At 32.1% G+C, this 21,099-nt stretch overlaps 1 protein-coding gene across 1 annotated transcript in view; it reads left to right on the top strand.

The window, feature by feature from the left end:
* LOC149528542 (uncharacterized) overlaps positions 1–19,656 on the top strand; it is a 72,437-nt gene extending 52,781 nt beyond the window's left edge. The window contains exon 2 of the mRNA XM_089808049.1: positions 19,262–19,656. Within this exon, the coding sequence (XP_089664175.1) occupies positions 19,262–19,480 (219 nt within the window). The 3' untranslated portion in view covers positions 19,481–19,656. The remainder of the gene's footprint in view (positions 1–19,261) is intronic.
* The last annotated feature ends 1,443 nt before the right edge of the window (positions 19,657–21,099 follow it).

Raw genomic sequence — 21,099 nt, 5'->3', positions numbered from 1 at the left:
ATAACACTCCCATGGAAGAAATTTAGAATGTGCCAGAGGACATGATTGAAGAAGATGGTATTGGGGTAGGTCATAAAGAGGCTCACAATGATGGTACTATAAAATCTAATAATAATAATGAAGATGGTCTTGATATACCTTTAATCGATAAGGCACACAAGCCCTTATATGAAGGCTCCCAAAAACCTCTACTGTCAGCTATAGTGTTGTTGGTGAACTTAAAGGTTATGAATAGTATATCCAATGTAGCACTTTCATGTATGGTAAGGTATGTCATTTTTGTCATCTTCAATCTTAGCATACAATTACTATTCATTATCAATACATATTTGTTGTTGTAGGTTGATTAGTGAGTTTTTGTTACCACCATCAAAAATTTTGCCTCATTCATACCGAGAATTATCTAACATTATGGATCAGATTAGAATGAAGTATTAGACAATACATGAATGTCCTAATGATCACATTTTATGCCTCACAAGGTTCTTCGGTACATTCTCACTATTCCACATCTTGAACGGTTATTTAGGTGTGCTAGCTTGGCAGAATTTATGGATTACCATGTACGCAATAGAAGTTAGGATGACATTATGTGAATGCCTGCCGATGGTTTTGCATTCAAAGAGATAGAAGAAATATGGTCACACTTTAAAGAAGAACCTTGTAATCTAAAACTTTCATTGGCGGCAGACAGTGTCAATCCATATGGAGATATGAGATTTTTTTACTCAGTATGGCCTATTGTTTTTATTAACAATAACATTCCTCCTTGGATGTCCATAAAGAGGGAGCACATAATGTTGTCAATTATTGTGCAAGGTAATTTTTTATTTTATAGTTATCTAAATCAATTTATAAATAGTGCATGAAAATGGTTATAATAATTACGTAATGTTTATGTTCATTCAATTGCTAGTTAAATACCAAGTTAAAGATACGAACGTGTATATTGAGCTCCTAATTGGTGAGTTGTTGAAGTTATCGAATGGTATCACTATGTATGACATCTCTAGACCGATAGGACATTGACAATTTCAATTCCATGCAATGCTTATATGGACAATACATGATGCCCCTAGGCTAACTCATTTTTGCAGTATGTTATATTGTTAAGATCACATATTTTTGGTCTATTATAGTGCTTACACATTACTATTGAATACTTAAGTTGCACATGATAATTGTAAATGATCCAATTATACATGATCTTTTAGGTCTTTAGAAAAAGGGAAAATTTGCATGGCTAGTTTTTGGTCCAAAGATGAAATGTTGTCATTTGAGAAGTTTAGGAAACCAAGTGTTTGATGAGTTTAGACACTTTCTCCACAATAATCATAGGTATCGAATTGTCAAAAAACATCTTTTGAATGGGAAAGAAGAGACATCATCAAGACCACGAAGAATGACACCTCATTTATGGAAGTTGGAATACAATCAACTAAATCATCGAGGTAATGTCCAATTTGTCATCCAAAGTTTACAATTTCTATTTTGATATTGTCGTATATTTATTAATGTTGTAATTGATGCTCATGAAGGTAATCAAGGCATAAATGATCAGCTTTCTAGAGGAATGAAAACTTAGCCTACTCAACTTAGTAGGTTACCATACAACAAGGATCTCTCAATTGCACATTTGTTTGATGCTATGCATATTGGAAAGAATGTAAGAGAGAGAATATGGAAAATGTTGGATGGAAGGTACAATATAGAACAAATTGCTAAAATTTGTACTGACATTCATGAATCCAATCATGCACTAAAAGTTTTCATTGAATCAAATAGCAATGGAGACCACATAAATACAAGTGTCCTTCCTTGGTTATTAACGAAGCAACAAAGTGATGCATTAAATGAAGTAATTAAATAAAAAAAAATTTCCAATAGGATTTTCTACAAATATAAGTACTCTTCTATCAAAAAAATATGATTTTGGGCTAGGGTTGAAAACACATGATTGGCATCCCTTCCTCAAGTTAAGTCATGTTTTCTATTTATAGTATATTTGGAAGATTGAATGTACTACCAATTGCATTATTTAATAATATATTGAAATGATCATTTTTTAATGATTGCAGTTTGTCCTACCTCTATCCCTTCCACACCAGTTTTACAATAGTATTAAACAAGCTATATATGATCTTGGAAAACACATGAGGTTAGAAGTGTTTTTTCTTAGATTTGTAGCTTTTTATCTGAAATCTATTGTATAATTTTATTTAAAATCTTCTTTATGTGTTTTGGTGTGTTGAATCTCTTTTAGGTGGTCATCATCTAAAAATATTGATAAAAAAGATATAAAATATTGGAAGAGAAAAATTCCACAGCTTATGTGTGAAATGCAAAAGTGTTTACCTCCAACATTTTTCAATGCTCAAGAACACTACATCATACATCAAGTTGAGGAGATTGAATTGTGTAGACCTGTACAAGCTAGATCAATGTGGATGGTTGAGAGACACTTGAAAATTATGAAGGGATTGGTTTCAAAAAGATTACATCCTGAGGGTTCTATGATAGAGGGATATATGATATACCAGACCATGGTGTATATTAGTGAATATCTTCGAAAGTTTGTAGCAGGTATCCATGTAGATCACATTTGGGATCCCAAATGTAATGACAAATTCAAAGGGGAGTACCTGATGAGGAAAGGTAGATTGAGGAGGGTGAAAGGTAATTATAAGTTATCTTTTGTAATTTAACAATTCTTATCCATCATCAATATATATAATTTGTTTCTAACTAGTGTAATTGTCTTCTTTATAGTTGGTCATGAGTGGGATCCACTACACTTGTATATTGTAAACAATATTGATTGGATGATAGCATGGATTGAACAGTCTCAAAAAAATGGTCGCTCATTAACATGGGATGGTGTTCCAGCGTTGGTTAAAGAAGCTCATCGTAATGGAGATCACAATGTTATGTCAATGGTACTTGATCTAATATATGGTTTAAGAGATAGAAAGGTACACATAAGATTACTAATCATGAGAAATAATTTTAATATCAACTTATAGATCAATGAGAAGATTCTTGACATGTTTGAATAATTGTAGGTCAAACACCACAAAGCTATGTATAACCATGGCTATAAATTCTGCACAAAAAAGTTAGATGAAACGAAGAAAATGTGTGATTCTAGGATAAGTGTTGTCTTCGTGGTCACAAATATTTCATCTAGAATAGACATACATCCTCAACAATCTAAAAATTAATACTATGGAATTTTGGATGATAAACTTGAGTGCAACTTTAATTCATTCAAAATAGTTCTATTTTTCATCAAGTGGTTCAGGTTATGACTGAATCGAAATGATCCTGATAGGACTGTTATTGAACACGATAGTGGATTTACTATGATTAATACAGGGTCATTTGAGCCAATCAAAGATGAGCCTTAGGTTCTTCCAAGCCAATGCAAGCAACTATTTTACTTTGGTGTTCCACGCAAACCAGGTTGGTCATTTTTTGTTAGACATGACCAAAGAGGAAGGTCAATAAAGTATAATGTGATTGAAGAAGAAGATATTAAAGAAGCACAAGAGAAAGTAAATGATTATTAGGAATGATAGTTACCCAATGATGAAGAAGAAAAAGATGGTGATGATTTTGGTCATGCTAACAATAATGGTGATAATGATGATGATGTTGATGATGATCATGATCATGGTGATGAAGATGGTGATGATCATGGTGATTATGGTCATGATGATGATAGTGATCAAGAGGATGATGATGGTGATGAAGATGGTGGTGGTGATGATGATGATCAAAGTGACAAGTATGATGATAGTGATGATGATTATGATGATGATGATGATGACATGAATATAGATCATGATGATCAATGAAATGTCTAGGTAGGATCAATGTCAACTATGATGGGATCTTGTATGACCAAATTTTTCTTTCCAAACCATATGTGCACATATAAACATTAAGTAGAACATGTCAATAAGTTGAAGTGTGGTTTCAAAATAGAAGGGAAAGGTAATAATCACCCTGACCCACATTCCTTTTTCCATGCTACCGATTGATTTAGTGCCAATTTCAATAGTTATCTACGGATGAATTGTGGGCTATAATGAAAGATCTAAAATGTTAATATAAACCTTTTTTAGTTAATGTTTCTAAATATATTTCATGACTCATTATGTTGATCTAATAATTAGGAAAAGAGAAATAATATATAATAGAGTGTGAACTAAAATGTTGACTAAAGAGAAACTTTGTTACATAATCAAATTCAAAATCATTATTAAAAATATTTCTTGAATTTTGCAAAAGCGAGCTCAAACAAACTGAAGTGGATTGAAAATTCTTAAGGAAATGCTATGAGTCATTAATAGAAGAAAAAAAAAGATTGCAAGAAGAGTTGGCACACCTGAGATCTGCAAGACTTGTATCACCTTCATCTCTATCTCCATTATACCTTTCAATGCATGCAACAACTCTAATAAATGTGTCTTTCTTGTCAAAGAGTTCTAAACTCTGATAATGCAAGACCTTTCACACCTCTTCAAAATCCACCCTACTATACTTCTTACACACATCCTTCACTAGCATGTTAACTATTTAGTTGTTCAATATAATAGATTGTGGAAATCTAATATCACTAATACATAGTTATCAATTCATAATTTTGAATACATGTACCAAGAACACTTCAAAATTTATGAAATTGTTATTACACTCTAGTGAATGTTGAATCCAAGTAAGATGTTAATGGGATATTGGACGGGCCCATTTTCCTAAATTCTGTATAAAAGCATGTTTATATAAATTCAGTGGATGTTTTTTCTTAATTTTCTCTATGTTGAATTATCTCTTTATGCTTTCTTTCTTTATTCTGATGCTAAATCACAAAATGTTATCTAAAACATTCGTGAAAAATAGTCATATATTAGCTTTAAAAAATAACATTAATATTTTTTATATAATTTGATCATTATTATTATTTGTTGATTATTTACTTTAATGATGTCAAAGGGCAGATAGTATAATATATGATTATAATTAGGAGAGCACATGATGTTGGTCGAGTTTGTCGTGGGTTGAAAGTAAAGTGCACATATAAACAACTAAATTTTTAAGACAAATGATATACATATACAATCTACTTTATTATTAATATTTTTTTGGTAAGTCTATTACTTTAATTTCGTTGCTGATTTCTAAGACATATTAATTTTTTTCATAGGGCAATATGGATGCACCATCTCAGACACCTTTAATATAGGTAAACATTAATTATTTTAAATTTTAATGTTAATATAGAAACAAATGTCATATTATTATATTCTTTTGTTTATGGATTTGGACTTATTTTGATGAAATTATATGAATATTTGATGTCACAAATGATAGGAAAAAGCTAGAATGATCGCTGATCAAATGCTATCTAAAATACGGGCGTCATATCTACATGACATTACCCTTAGTACTGAACCTATATTCATCACCCAAAAAATTAAGCAAAGATACACTAATGAACTTGTTAACATTATCATCAAGGGTGATAGAAGTGAGGAGAAAGAGGCACTGAGAATAGAATTGGACAGTAGAATCCAATCTTTAAAGGTAAGTAGTAATTCGACGAAAGCAGTAATAGAAGTTCAATAGATATTAATATTTTATAGTATCTTATGGATCATCATCTCTAATTTTATGTGTTAGGGTTGTTGCACATCACATGGTGAACATGGTTAGGGTTGTTGCACACAACCTTCGTGTAAGTAACACTTTATTTGTTCTAATCAACATTATAACACTTATCTTTTTTTGGTGTGGATGTTTCTCACTAGTATCACATTTGATCTTTATCCATTGAAAATTTCTTTGCTAACAATATTCTATTCTTTAGCTCATGATGAAGTGTGGACTCCTCCTTCAGTTGGCAGTCCAGTATTGCCTGCTACATTATCGACAGCAAGGACCATGCAAACATCATTGTCTATGCCCACTAGAACTGGTAAAACCTTGGTTTTCTATATTTTTTAATGTGCTATATTTTGTAATGTTTTTCTACAAGTTGATGACCAATGAAGTAGCATATCAATGCTTAAATGATGTATACAAAATATTGCATACACACAAAAACATGCATACACACACCACGCATACATACATACATACATACATACATACATACATATATATACCCACACATAGAGAGACATGGACATAGGCAGGGAGGTAGACCAATAGAGAGCATTACTAAAATTTTCATTTAATTGTCATGATGTTCTAGGTGATAGACTAATAGAAAGTAGTACTACTAAAGCTAATCCATTTCCTAGAGCAGTTCGTGTGATTAGTACTGGTTCGTATGAAGGGGCATTTTTGCTGAATCAGAATACTATGTTTCCATTAAAAGAATGCAAGCTTCTAGGTGCTTTAAAATTTTTATTATTTAAAGTGTAAATTTAGTTTACTTTTACATTACTCATTTTGGACTGATAAATCCTTTATTTTTTGTAGGTAATAATGCTTTCTTTGAACATCTTTTTCATATCACATTGAGACTATTTGAACCCACCATACATAAAAGGTATGTAGTTTCATATCATTGCTACATGTTTTTTCTTTTCTTCTATTTATTCTAATATATTAAAGTTATTGATCGAACAATCTATTTTTTTTTAAAAGGTGGAATTTACAAGCTGTGGAATTAAAGAATTAGTTGATTGCATCTATTGAGGAGAAATTTGGGAAAAACATTTTTGACACTAGCCTACTTCTAAAAAGAGCAGAAAAGCATATAAAGACCATGAGTGATCAATATAGAAGGGCTCTTATGGATAACCCAAACTACAACAGTCCTCCTACGATTCTGCCGATCGAGTGGAATGAAATCGTAGAAGATGCAAAGGAGAAAAGACTATGTGAAGATAGAGATAATGAAGCAGCACAGTGAAAAAAGAAGTATGTCATTATAGTATTAAGTACATTGCAATCATGCACTAATTATTGATATTTGTAAGTATATAATCTAAATGTTTGAAATTGTTCATAGATTGCAGGACACATCCATGGCTACAAAAGCGAGAGTAGAAAAGGTTGGCCAACACAAACTTGGCTCTGATGGCTCTATGAATCTCCAATGTCGACTTGTAATTAGAGCAATGAAATTTCATTTTTTTTTTTTAATATAATGTTGCAAATAGTTTTTTTTAATGAAACCATACATGGAAAATTGACGTTATCAAGCAAAAAACACAGGGTATAGATTTCAATGTGGAGGTCACAGATGAAGATAGAAAAATTGCCTTGAAGGAAGGCTATAAAGTTGTGGTTGCATGCCTACGCGAAGAATCTGTAACCCTTGCCCAACAATCCAATGAACCAAATGATATCTCATAGGTAAATTGGTTAGATGAAAATTAAATGAAATTAAATAGTTGAGAAGTTTTTTTTTCGTATTAGTTTTAAACATAAATTGACTACATAACAATGTGCATAACATTTTACTACAGCCTTCATATCCTACCACAGAACCTGCTCATGATGAAGGCCATGATGTGCATTATAGTGGTGGAGGTATTAGTTTTCTATTTGAAATTAATTATGTAATTATTGATACAATTTAACATCTTCAATTGGAATTTGACATGTATCATTTTTTTGAATATTTCAGAGCATGTTGAACATCATGTTGAAGGAGTGGACCATGTTCCAAGTGTTCAACATGTTGACACGATGGCTGATCAAAATGATAATCTACATGATGTGGCATTGTTAGGTAAGAAAAATGCGTTTTATGTTGTACTCATGCTTAATTACAAACTTGTAATAGTTAGAAAAAGAAAAAAAGTGTGCCAATTTATCTCATTCACTTGTTCTTCCAACAGAGCCCCCTTTAGTGTAGAAACCTCCTGCTCCTCCAAAGAGAAGGAGCCATCATAATTTGACATTACATGTGCCAGAAGAGAAGTAGAATGATGTTTTAAAAATCTTAAGAGAGCTCTCAAGACAAAAAAAAAATGAAATGATGTTTTAAAAATCTCCTTTGATAAGCCTTGTTGGATAATGAAAGAACTTTGTTTTATGTAATTTTGTATGAATGATGTGTATTAATGCAGATTTTTATTTTATGTTAATGAATATTGTTATGTGTTAATGAAGTCTTGATTAGTATTGTGTATTAATGAATTTTATATCATATTAATGAATGTTATGTGATTGTATTGATTGAATGTTATAGTTCATAAAGGGATGAATGAATGAATGAAGTATGTAATCAGATGATAATGGGTACTTTAGATTGATGTTAGGCAGGGAGGGGTGAGGCCAGATGAGCTTCCACCTTCACGAGGTTGGCCTTGTTAAGTAGAGAATATTATAGTATTCTTGAAACCAAGTGAAGCTCAAACTAACATAAAATGGACACTTTGCATGTCATAGGTCTAAAATGATCTACAACTACTGCTGCCCATAACATACAATGCAAATGTGATATGGTATTTATGTGTGGCTACCTACAATGTTTGATATTTGATAATTTTTTGTCTTTATATATTTACCCTTTTTTTTTCCCTCTGCAATAGTTGTCAATAATGATATTCTGAACTATGCATTAGGTGACTTAAATGACCATTATGGGTAGATTGAAATTTTGTAATGATTCGGTAAAAGCACAAACCTGTGTCACCTTTTATGAAGAAATGTGATATCAAAATGCGATAGTTCAACATTAATGACAAAAAAAATGGTATTTGTGTTTAGAATTTGGAAATGATGTAAACTGATGAAATGTGTAGAATTGGATGAATTTTATGCCTTTCATTTTTTTAAAAAAATTTGAGTAAGAATTTATTCATTTATTTTATTTTGAAGTCCCTTTTTTAACTATAAAAAATATAGGGTGTAGTTCCTGTCAAAAAAAGAAATGCAAATCATCTTTTTTTGTTTTGATTTGAAAATATCTTATAGATGACATGTATATCTAGTGCACAAAAAAAGAAATAATTATTTTTTATCTATATTTCCTTTGTTATAAGTACTCAAGCTCGACCTTCTCAGAAGCCAACAGTTTTTTCCTCTTGTCAAAACGTTCCAATCAAATCTACACCTTCTTGAGAAAAAATTACATATTCATGAAGAGGAATCTCTCCTCTAGAGATAAATATAATTTTTTTTTTTTTTTGGTATGATTTACTATTTTTTTCCTTTTTTTAAGTGAGCATCTTCTGAAATGTTGAAATATCGATTTATAATATTTTGAAATTCTAACATATTATAACTAATCAAAACACTTAAAAATTTATATAATGTTGATATTGAATCTAAGATCTATAAAAGGGTATTTTAAATTTTTGAGTAAAATTGAGTTTCGATAGAGAAATGAAATTTGACCAAAACAGGTTTTGATATCACAAACGGTGACACAGATCTGTGCTTTTAGCCGATTAAAACATATATCATTTGTGGTATACATTGGTTTGTAAAAGGATAAGCATGAATTTGTGACATCATTTGTGGTATACACTGGTTTGTAAAAGGATACGCGTGAATTTGTGACATGCAATTCAAAGAGGTTTGGACTACGTTTAGACACTTGGAGAATGTTGAGGGTTATTTATGACATTTTGCCGTAGGGCTTGGCAGATGGGGAAAAGAGTGACCAGGGTTATTATGAGCAATTTTGGCCTTTGTGTGAAGCTATTGGTATCCTTAATTAGCAAATTCAAGCCTTGCTTTGGTTCCATAACTGACAGCACTCTTGTCAAGAGAAGTGGGCTATAGTGCGGAAAGAAGCCATTTTTTTGTTATAAAGGAAACAACCCATGGCAATGTGTTATATAGATGGGATGCTCAAATTCTTTGTTTTGTGTTTGGCTTGGTAGAAATAGAACTTTTCTTCATTTTATTGCTTCTCTTTGCAGTGAAGTTCAGAGTTGCTAAAAACCTTGACATCTCAAGGTTACATAGGTTATAGTGCTATTTTAGAATAATGATGGAGTGCATGAAACAAGTTGCTTTGAATTGTTCAACTGGGCTTGACTTCTTTAGTCTCTGTTTATTATGTTTCTTTGGTCTGCATCAATCTAGTTTGTTTGATATGAGATTATGCTTTCTTGGTCTGTGTTGTATGCCCAATATAAATATTTTTTATGGGAAGTGTTTATCCGTTATATGTTACTGATTCTCTTTTATTTGTGATGCTTTGTTCTCTTACTAGCCTTTTCAGAATTTTCATTTTATAATTAAGTCATGATGACATGATTAAAATTCATATAAACTTTTTTTGTTGCTTGAACTATGTTGTTGTGGGTTTTTGTGAACGCGATTTTTTATTTTGGGGTTGATTCAATTTTTTTGACATTTGATAAATTTTGGGTTTCTATTCTCAATTCAATAATTTTCATTCGGGGAATTTTATTTGGTATTGTTCAATGTGGTGTGTTACTACCCTAGATGTGCTTAGTTGTGAATGCAACAGAAGTTCTGGATGAGGATTATGATTTTTGTTCTTGCTGAGTTGACCATCATTTTTTTAAATGTTTTTTTAAGTAATTTTTATTTGTGAGTTTTGATTGGATTCTTACTTAGTAGATAATGTTTTTCATTTTCATTCTTTTGATGATTTTTTCCAAACTTGAACTAACCAGTCTTGGGATCTATTTTCCACTAAACCTATATCAAACCCTAGAGCATTATTACCTCCATGGTTGAGTATACTAACAGAGTGTGTTGGAGTTCTAAAACTACTAGACAACAAAATGACCAATATCTTAGTGGAAAAAGCCTATAACCTAAGGATTAGCTAAGTCCTAGTCATAGCTATATGAATTCACAACTTCAAGCCAACTTCAACAAAACCAAAGATGGTTTCCTACTCTTTAGGTCCTACTAAACCAAGGTGGGTATACTTGAGGATACTTGATCAAGATACTGCTATATGAAACTTATCTTAGTTTCATTATGATTCTCATCTTCCATTCCTATTGTACTTGCAACTTTATCCATTAATTGATATTTCATATTTAATACATATCCTCTTTTAAGTAGATTTTGGTCACAATTCTCCTTAGATCTACAGTAATTCCTGGCAATAGCAGCTACTTATAACTTAGAAAGAAAATGTAGATGAGTGATTGACCAGCAATGTAATCTTTAATGAAAATGACTTTGATTTTTGAAATAATTTGGCATGTAGAATTTACAATCTACTTCTTCAAAGAACTTCTGACTTCCAAAAGTAGTGGTTTATCCATTGGAAAAAACTTCAAAATATTGGCAGGAGATCTAATAGAAACCACTTGTGAATGTATTTATCAATAATAATCACTTCTTTCCCTTCTGATAAGATTACTTTCATGAACTTATGAATTTTACTAATAAGTTGAAGCATTTACATAATTCATTGAATTAAAAGAAACAATATATTCAATTGACTATCCATTCAGATTGCATTGACCCAGTCAAAACTTGTTCAAATGACTTCAAAACAAATAAACTCATAAACTGGAGTCAAAAAGTAGTGACACAGAATATTTTGCAAATACACTTTTGTATTATCCTTTCAAAATGACTAATACAAGGACCAATAGACTTCAAAGAAAACTCAGAATATGTAACTGATTCTTTAAATTCTATACATTAGAAAACCATTGAAGGATGTAAACCAAAAATAGCTACATGAACACAAGACCATCTGTATTATTTCTTGACACTCCAAAAAATATCAAAATTTGGACCATCACAATGCCTTGAAAACTCATTTATATAACATGAGTTGCAACAAGAAAAGGGAAATTGTGACTGACAGGTGTCCTTTGACTAAAAGAAAACAACCTATCACAAAAGCCAAAACTATTTGAATAACAGAAAAGACCTTGACATGGAAAGCTCATTTTATTGGGTCCCCTTCTATTTTTAAGACAAGAGCATGTACATGATTCTTGATTTACTCTAAATCATCAGAGTAAGTGGCCTTCAAATTTTTTAGAGATGAATCATCTTTAGTTGCCTGCATGCTTAATCAAAGTCGTAGATCTTCCTTATCTTTTTCATCAACCGTGAGGGTGACAGTTACCTCAATACTATCTTCTTTTCTGTCACCTCCTATAGGTTGCTCCAAATGCATGATTTTATCTTTCCACTCACCAAAAATAGTATCATCTAGCCAATCAAAATTCAAGACTTCCCTATGCATGGCTATCAAGAAATTTTCCATTGCCTCCAAATCAACAAGGTCTTTTCTGATATCATTGTAGAAGATTTGTACCTTTGCTAGCTCTTCATTAGTTATTTCCCACAACAAATACCCTTTTTCATTAATAATTTTCCAGCCAAATACTTAGAGAAACAAATTGTTAACCTTTTGAGAAAGGAGTCTTGTTTGTCATCAAAATCTTGTAATTTATTTAACAAATAAAAAACCTTTTCTACCTGATGACAAGTCAAGCTTATGATAGACATATAAATTAAAGTGATGTCATTTCTCCTTCCCTCCTTTTTTGTACCAAGGGTTTGAATACAACCTCTTTTCTTTTCATCTCATCCCTGGCAGTTGCTATCCTTGCTAACAAATCAGAAAAGGATGACCATTCCACCCTATCCACCATGTACACGAAACCATGTCTCAACTTTTCTTCGTATTCTATGTTTAACTCTACATGTAGTACATATAGTTTACTCTTTTCTTCTTCAAAATCCTCTACATTGTAAAACTGAGGTCTTTAAGGGGTGTCTGGTATATCAAAAATTGGGGTTGACTTAAAAGGTTCTACAGATTGCCTTGGGTGATATGCAATTCTAGGCTTGGAGGTTCCTTTTAACATTTTGTTTTCCAATTCTTTCCTTCTTTTAACCTCTTGATTGTATGCTTCTACAACCCTCTCATACTTACTCTATAATTCAAGCATTTTCTATTCCTCTTTTACTATAGTTGCCAAGGTAAATTGAGAATGATCCACATCCATACGTGCTACCTGTACATGTGAGGTATCATCAACTCTTCTTAAAATTATGCTTCCTTGTAATCTAGATTCATCTGGTTGTGTCATAGCTCTAGACCCTCTCCTTAAAGACCAACTGACTAATGCAGCCTAATCTTGAATAAAGGTAGTGCCCTGAAAGTTTTCTTTGTCTTGATCCTGGAGATTTAATCTATTGGAAACAGAATTAAAGACTAAAGCATCAACAATATCCCAATTGGGCAACAACAAGATATTTGATGCTTTCACCATTTGCCTTCCCTCTTGAAGGCTTATATTCTAGAATTCTTTTTTCATTTCTTCTTTTACATGGCCTTGGATAGAAGCTCCATCCATCTCTAGATGCTCTGCTTTCAATTTTGTGCATCTTTCCTTAAAAAATTTCATGTTCACTATCCAGGAGAACTGATGGAAATCTCTAGATTTTACAAACTTATCATCAGAAAGAAATTGATGAGTTACCTTCTCTAGTACAAGGTCCAATTCCTTGCCTCTATAGTCAAATTCAAACTGGGTGGGGAAGGCTCTTGAAGGGTACCCACAACAATTTTTCCTTGGGTAATAAAAATAACTCCTTCTGACCCTATCTACTCAACCTATTCACTGGTGAGCTATTCTTCTCTGATCCTAAAAGGGGATTGGGTAGGTGAATAATCTTGGTCATCTGACCCCTCTTCTCTTATGTATTTTCTTCTCTTTAGGGATGGCTCAAGAGGTCTTCCTTCCAGGATTTCACTATCTGCTTCCCCTTATCTACAGGAACCTTTTTATTTTGAATTATAGTGTATCCCGATCTCTTATGAACAATTATTTCACCAACTCCTACTTTTGGAGTAAAAACCAGCTTTCTCATAATCTCTTTGGCCTTGTCTAGGAATGAATCAATAAAAAATTTCTTCTTTTCATTCATGGCTTCCATTATTTCAGGGAAAGTATTCATGAGCTTATTTATCTTACCAGCCTCTATACCAGCATTATCTAGAGGATTATATTTCTGATCAAAACAATGAATAAATTCTAAAACTTGAGAGTAGACTCTCCATTTTTCCTTTTTGGTCTCTTGCTCCTGCAAGGAGAATTCATTCCTTATAATGTCCTATGGATAGTATGAGTCATGTTTGATACTTCCCAATTTAATCCTATATCTTAAGGCTTGATTGTAAAAACCTTCAGTATCACAAAAATGGTAATGGGAGATAGCCATTTTGTACTGATCTAAAAACTTATATAGAAAGAGCCATCCTCCTTTTGTAATCACAAACTGATGTGCAACTATGTACATAGGAAATATTGACCCCAGTGATCTCTTCAATAAGTAAGACTCCTCCAAACCTCCTAGCTACCACAAAATCTTAGCCACTCCAACTTTCAGAGGTACTTGATAGGGCAACACATGAGGTGTACCCTTGTAACCATAAATTCAAAATACAGTAGAAACAAGGTAAGGAATGATATCTCCCCAATTATGTGATACTTCTAAATTATGGGGCTTATCCATGGGCCTGATGAGATTCATCAATGCCCTTGGGATCCTGGGATTTTCAATTGAAATGAGGCACCTTAATCTGGATGCAAAATATCTATCAAACCTGACATAACTAGCATTTTTGACATCCCAAGTCATATATGCACTCCATAACTAGACTAGCAACACTTCCCCATTCTCTTCTCTATTCAATTCTATCTCTGTACCAAAATTGGTCACCCCTTTGAACAAGAACATATGCATCAATAAAGAGTAAAGCCCAAAGGTTTTATCCACCTTCCCTTTTCCAATTCCCACCATATTATCATGAATTTCTTCAGCCAAAAAGGAAGCAAAATAAAAAATAACATCTACACCAAAAGAAGCAATTTGAATCGTCATATACATGAGGTCGATGGGCATGAAATCCTACTCATCTTCACCAAGAACATGGCACAAAGTCATGTATATTTCTACACCCCAAGATGTGAAAAGATTCCTCTTAAAAGGTTCCCTAGAAGCTACAGTGATTACTAGAAAAGCTCCTATTGTGCCAATATGTGCCCTCAATGCACCCTTCCTAATTTCATCCTTCTTTGCTTTGTACTCATTTTCCAATTCTAGTAAACTAATGGGCACATGGTAGTTTGAAAAGGGTTCTAATTTGAAAACCGCCCTAATCTCCTCTGAACTAATTGAGATTAGAAGCATTTCATCAGTTCTTCTTACTACCTGAATAGCTTGGTCATATTTCTTAGCAATGGCTTCAAGCAAATCATAATCCATGAAAACAATTGGAACTACCAGTTTCCCCAAATAAAAATTCCAAACATTAGCATGCGGGGCAAACAAATTCCTCTCTGAAAACCAATTTTTAAACAAAACAAGACCAGTCTATGTAATTGTTGCATCCCTAATGCAATTTCCTTTATCATACAAGCCATCTGAAATCCTTAACCTAGGCTCAGTAGTGGATTGTGGCAGTAACTCTAGCAAGTCATCATGAAAATTCCTATGCATATAATTAACTTGCCTAGAAAATGCTTTCTTAGGAGGCATTTGGACTGTAATGAAAGAATTGGAATGCTACAGAGGTTATAATATGAGTACTCACTTGATGGCCAAAATCGTTCATCTCTGAATCTCTGTAACTGCTCTTCAAACAACTAAGGAATTGCTTCATCTCTTTATTAGGCTCAATACAATCAACAGGATGTTGTGCTCTGAGGATGTGAAAAACTTTGTTTGATGAGACTGGAAACGATAAAATCTCCTAGATCATACTCTATTTTCTCTCACATGTGAAGCCTTCATTCATCATAAATGTGCCAAATTGCACAACAAAGAAGCACCATACTTTCTTTTAAATTTGTGCTCTCGATTTCCAAAAAATCTTACGAGCATGAAAAGAGAACTGGGCTAACTCACATTTCTTCTTAACACACTAGTAGTCAACCCAATAAAATAATTCCACCTATACCTTTCCTCTAATATTGCCCATTGATAACTGGGGACGTGTGTCATCACCTTGCTACCTCGCTATACATATCCTTCGACCACCTTTTGATAGCGAGTTAGCGATAACCATTGATTCTACTCTGATCTTGTGGCAAACATTTGATATAGCATGTTAGAAAACAATGGTGGGTCTGTCACTTGGTACCTTGCTATGCAAAACCTTAAGACATTTTTCCATAGCGAGTTAGCGATAACCCTTGATTCGAGTTGATTTGATGAGTTAGAATCATTTACCTATTTTATCCATGGGGTGTGGGTCCAAAGTATCACTATCACTGAGCTGTCTTACATGTTGGCATATATACTTAATATCAAATGTCATCACCTCTCCTAGACCCTACTATTTTTGTCATTTTCAACTGAGTTTCTACCTCGCTACTAGGGAAATATTGACTTCTCAGCTAGCGAGATAGCGAGCTCTAGTGGAATCAAGAACTTTCTTAGGGCCCACTTTAGTTAAAGCTTCCAACCTATCACAGCATTTTGACTAGTCGCTACCTTGCTACTGGGAGAAACAACTACTTCTCGGCTAGCCAGATAGCGACGTTCTAGGCAAGTCAAAATTTGGCACTGGAGAATAGGACACATTTATTGCTAATTAAAACTGGCATCAGAGAGGATGGTCATGCATACTTAGCACCATCTTTTGATAAATAAACGATCATTATTTAGTTGATATATAATGTGAATATAACTATTATTGTACTTGAATAGAACATATTTGCACTAGGCTAGACTGTCCATCCATGCCATGATGTGACTAATCTGTGGATAACTGATAGTACTTTTGATGTCTAATCAATTGTGTATCAATTTTGTATTTGTAAGAATATATATTAGCATTAAGTTGCATAATTGTATAATTTTTATTATTTTAAATTAATCTAAATGATTATTTTTTAATTTTTATGTTAATTAATTTTAAAGTTATTTTTTTAAAATAAAAAATAAATCATCATTTTATTTTATTTATTGATATCTCTTTTAAACACACACACGTGTGCGCGCGCACACACATAGATATATATTGATTTGAAAAAAAGTTACACTAGAGTAAGTACCGAGTGCATATGCATAAATACTGAGAAAGGAAGAGACTAGTGCAAAATATCATAATGGATATCATCTCAAGTAGTCCAACCCAGAGGGCCTTCCATCTAGACGATGTTCTTTCGTTCATGAGGATCTCATCCTTAATAGAATTAAGGTTCTATCTAATTTCTTCATTCAGTCTTCCTCCATTGGTAACCATGTTTCAACTCATTAACAAAAAAGGTGATAATATTTATAAATGAATACATTATTATTTTTTAATTCTATTTCAAAATAATTAATTACACTATATATATATATATATATATATATATATATATATTTGTAACTTATTAAAATATTTTATAATATTTATTTTATGTCATCTAATAAATAATTTTAAAACTTTCACTATAAACTTAAACATTAATTTAGTTGGACTTTTTAAATATATTTTAATTATTTTACGAGACAACTTTAAAGATTGAAATTTCAAACTTTAATGTAGATATCTAGAAAAATTTAAAAGATGAAGATTTAACATGATGAAAAATTAAACTTCAAAAATTAAATTAATTTGTTTTATGTTATCTAAAGAAATAATTTTAAAGTTAAAAATTTTATTAAATCAATAATAAGAAATAAATTCACTATTTTATTTTATATTTACACTTTATTTGAAATATATATATATATGTATATATATGTATATATATATATATATATATATATATATATATATATATATATATATATATATATATTAATAATTATTATTTCAATATCAAAATATTGAGAATTATATCATAAATTTTAAAAATTAAAATTTCCTTTAAAAAAAGTAGTTAAGGTTATGGTTAGGGCCAGGGTTAGACTTATCTCTCCTCTCTCCACTTCCATTTCTCCCCCACCCATCATCTCTCTCTACTTCTATTTTTCTCCTATCCACCATCTCTATCTCCCTCCCTCCCACCCTCCCTCTCTACCCTCCAACCCCCATATTCTCTCTCTCTCCTTCTCCCCATCCCTGCCTCCGTCCCCCTCTCTCTTTCTCTCTCTCCCCCCCTTTCCAACCAACCCATCCCTCTATCTTAGCCTCTCTCCCTAAACCCTCCTATGGCCTAATTCTTTACTTATGTCCTCTCTCTCTCTCTCTCTCTCTCTCTCTCTCTCTCTCTCTCTCTCTCTCCCTCCTTTCCCACCCTATTATTTCAGATTCTATTCGGCTGCTTCTTTTTTCTGCCAGCTATTATTTCGGGAATGCTTTTTATTGTCTTTTATGTTCGCCAGCTATTATTTCGGGAATGTTTTTTATTTAAAATAAAAGTTTGTAACTGCTCCATTTTCTTTTTTTATTGATAAGGAATCTTGGCATATTCTCATGCTGGGCATTTGTGCTGCCATTGTATAGAATGCCTCTCAGCATAATGAATGTGTTAGATAGAAACAAATGTTCAATTATTTAAAAAATATAAATAACTATTGATATCATATTTCTTTATTAACAAATTAGAAATAAATATTTTTTTGATAGAGTTATAAATGTATTCATATGTACATATAAATACATGAATGACGTAGCAATTAAAATGACACTGAAATGTGTTAGATGAGAAACTAAATTAAATCATTTAGAAAATTATATAATTATAGAAAACTAAATTAAACTATGTTGAAAATTGTAAATAAGCATACATCCAAATAGTTATAATCAAATATATTGATTTTTAAGTTTATAATTAAATATTTCAAAATAGAATTAAAAAATAATAATGTATTCATATATAAATATCAATATTTATAAATGTTTAAAAGAGATATCAATAATAAAATAAAATGGTAAATTTTTTATTTTTTATTAAAAAAATTTAACTTTAAAATTATTAACATAAAAATCAAAAAAATATCATTTAAGTAAATAGATTTGTTTAAAATAATAAACATATTATATTTATCCAACTTAAAGTTAATATATATTGTTACAAATTCAAAATTGGCATAGGGTTAATTAGACATCAAAAGTACTGTTAGTTATTTTTCCTGTAGAGCAATCATGTCTGGGAATATTAGAGTTTATCCTATTCCAAACATATAAGACCTATGAACTTGTCTAATAAAAATGCATAAGCTTGAATGAATTTATTAGAACTGTTAACGATTCCAAGTTCTGAGGATTAATGAAAGGGTGTTTTAAACCATTTCTTGGTCCCTCATTATTAGCCGTTTCTTGGTCATTAAGGAAGCTGAAGCATCATAATATTTTAGAGATGTTTCATCAATATTAGACGTGATATGATAGTCAACATACTTGCAGGAATGGGAAAAACCAAGGAACCCTCGTCGGCGTGATATATTCCCTCAATTTAGCCCATTGAAGACTCCGCTTCCTCCCCCAATGCCATTTGACCCTCCTCTTGAGGATGATGAGGAAGAGGGAGAGCAGCCACAGGAGGAGCCACAGGAGCCAGAAGAGGGAGAGGAGGAGGAGGAGGAGGAAGAAGTACCAGAGGAATTTTAAATAGCAATGTTGACATTAGAAGCTTTAGAAGCTGCCAGCACTCGAGTTCGTGAGTCAACCACGGTGATTGTCAAATTGGATTATCATTGGTGTTTTCTTCTTATTAGTATCTTGTACCCAATTTCCCTGGCTTTATATGCCCAAACGTAATTTATTGATCTGTTGGTCTTTGAGCATATGCAGGTGTAGAGGTTGAAATGTACCTTGTAATTGTTCTGCTGCTGACATCATTCTGTAGAGTAATTTTTTGATAGCAACTTAGCAACTCACCGGAGAAAATTTCAATTCTGGTGACATCATTCACGAAATCCTCCTTGTGCATCCTTTTCAACACTAACATTTCTGGGATAAAAACACGTGACTGCAAAATGCTCTTTTCTGGCACCCAACTTAGTTTTGATCGCTGCAATGAGATTCTTTGATAGTCGCCAAGTCGCTATGGGAAAAAATCATGCAACTTTCCATAGCGAGTATGTGACAATTGTAGATTTTAACAAGATTCAACATCAAAAAAAGAAAATTTGAAAGATTTAATCAACACTTCAAAATAGGTGAGAAGAGAAGAGATTTTCTATGCCAAGGCAAGACTTAAAAACAAGAACTAGGGTTTTACATGGATTTGAAAAGTATTAAGGAAAAATGACCAAGACTCAAAACCCTAGGATCTTACCAAAGAACTCACAACAATTTTTTTTTCTTTAAGATGATCACAGGAGAATTTATACATAAAAAATCAGACTAATAGAGTGCAGATGGGATAGATTTTGTCAATTATGTTTAATCAAACTACTAGAGATGTTCAAAATAGTAGAAGTTTGTTGATAAAGATGTGAGAACTGAAAGACTATGTTGAGCTCTAGTTATTTTGTTTTATGTGTATAACACTATTATAGTCAAATTATCTTTGTTCCCTTCTTCTTTTCTCCTTCCCTATTTGTATTTAGCTTATATATATTTTATGTTAACATTAGGATCCAAAGGACTCAATAAGGAACCAAGGCTTTGCCTTCGTCAAATATTATTATAAAGCATGTGCTGAAAAGGCAATGAAGAACATGTTGTCTTCAAAATTTAAGCTAGATGATAAAGTTATAACAGTTAAATGAGCATCCCATCAAAGGACTTCTTCAACTGAAGAGGTAAATGACTGGTATTTGTGTTGTCTATTCAAGGTTTAGCATGTTTTTAAATTATCATAAGCTTGTAGTAGATCTACACTATTGCTTATGTTCACATGACTATCTTGCACCATGTTGCAAGAATATTTTCTCTTTCCATAGTGTGTAGCCTTCAAAAAAATGCCACATTCCTTTGTTTCATTAATTCAACTTGATGCCTTAATACCTCTAGCACATAGAGTAGCCTTGGAAGGAATACATCTAAATTGGCTTCCTCCAAATTGGGGTGTACTTCCTACATGTTTTAGGATTCTTCTTTAGGATTCTCTCCTTCAGTAGATCAATGCCATACTCAGACTAGTGTCATTGCCTAGCATATTCATCTTGAAAATGTTTGTTTTAGTTGGAGCATTATTCCACCTATTTTTGGTGATGTTAATATTCAGTTGTATTGTTTTATCTGACAGGGATACCCAGACAAGGGATGTTCTCAAAATATTT

This window comes from Cupressus sempervirens, chromosome 11, assembly GCF_028749045.1.
Source record: "Cupressus sempervirens isolate cs-2001-9-10 chromosome 11, ASM2874904v1, whole genome shotgun sequence".
Lineage (NCBI taxonomy): Eukaryota > Viridiplantae > Streptophyta > Pinopsida > Cupressales > Cupressaceae > Cupressus > Cupressus sempervirens.
This window is presented reverse-complemented; position numbering and strand designations above follow the sequence as displayed.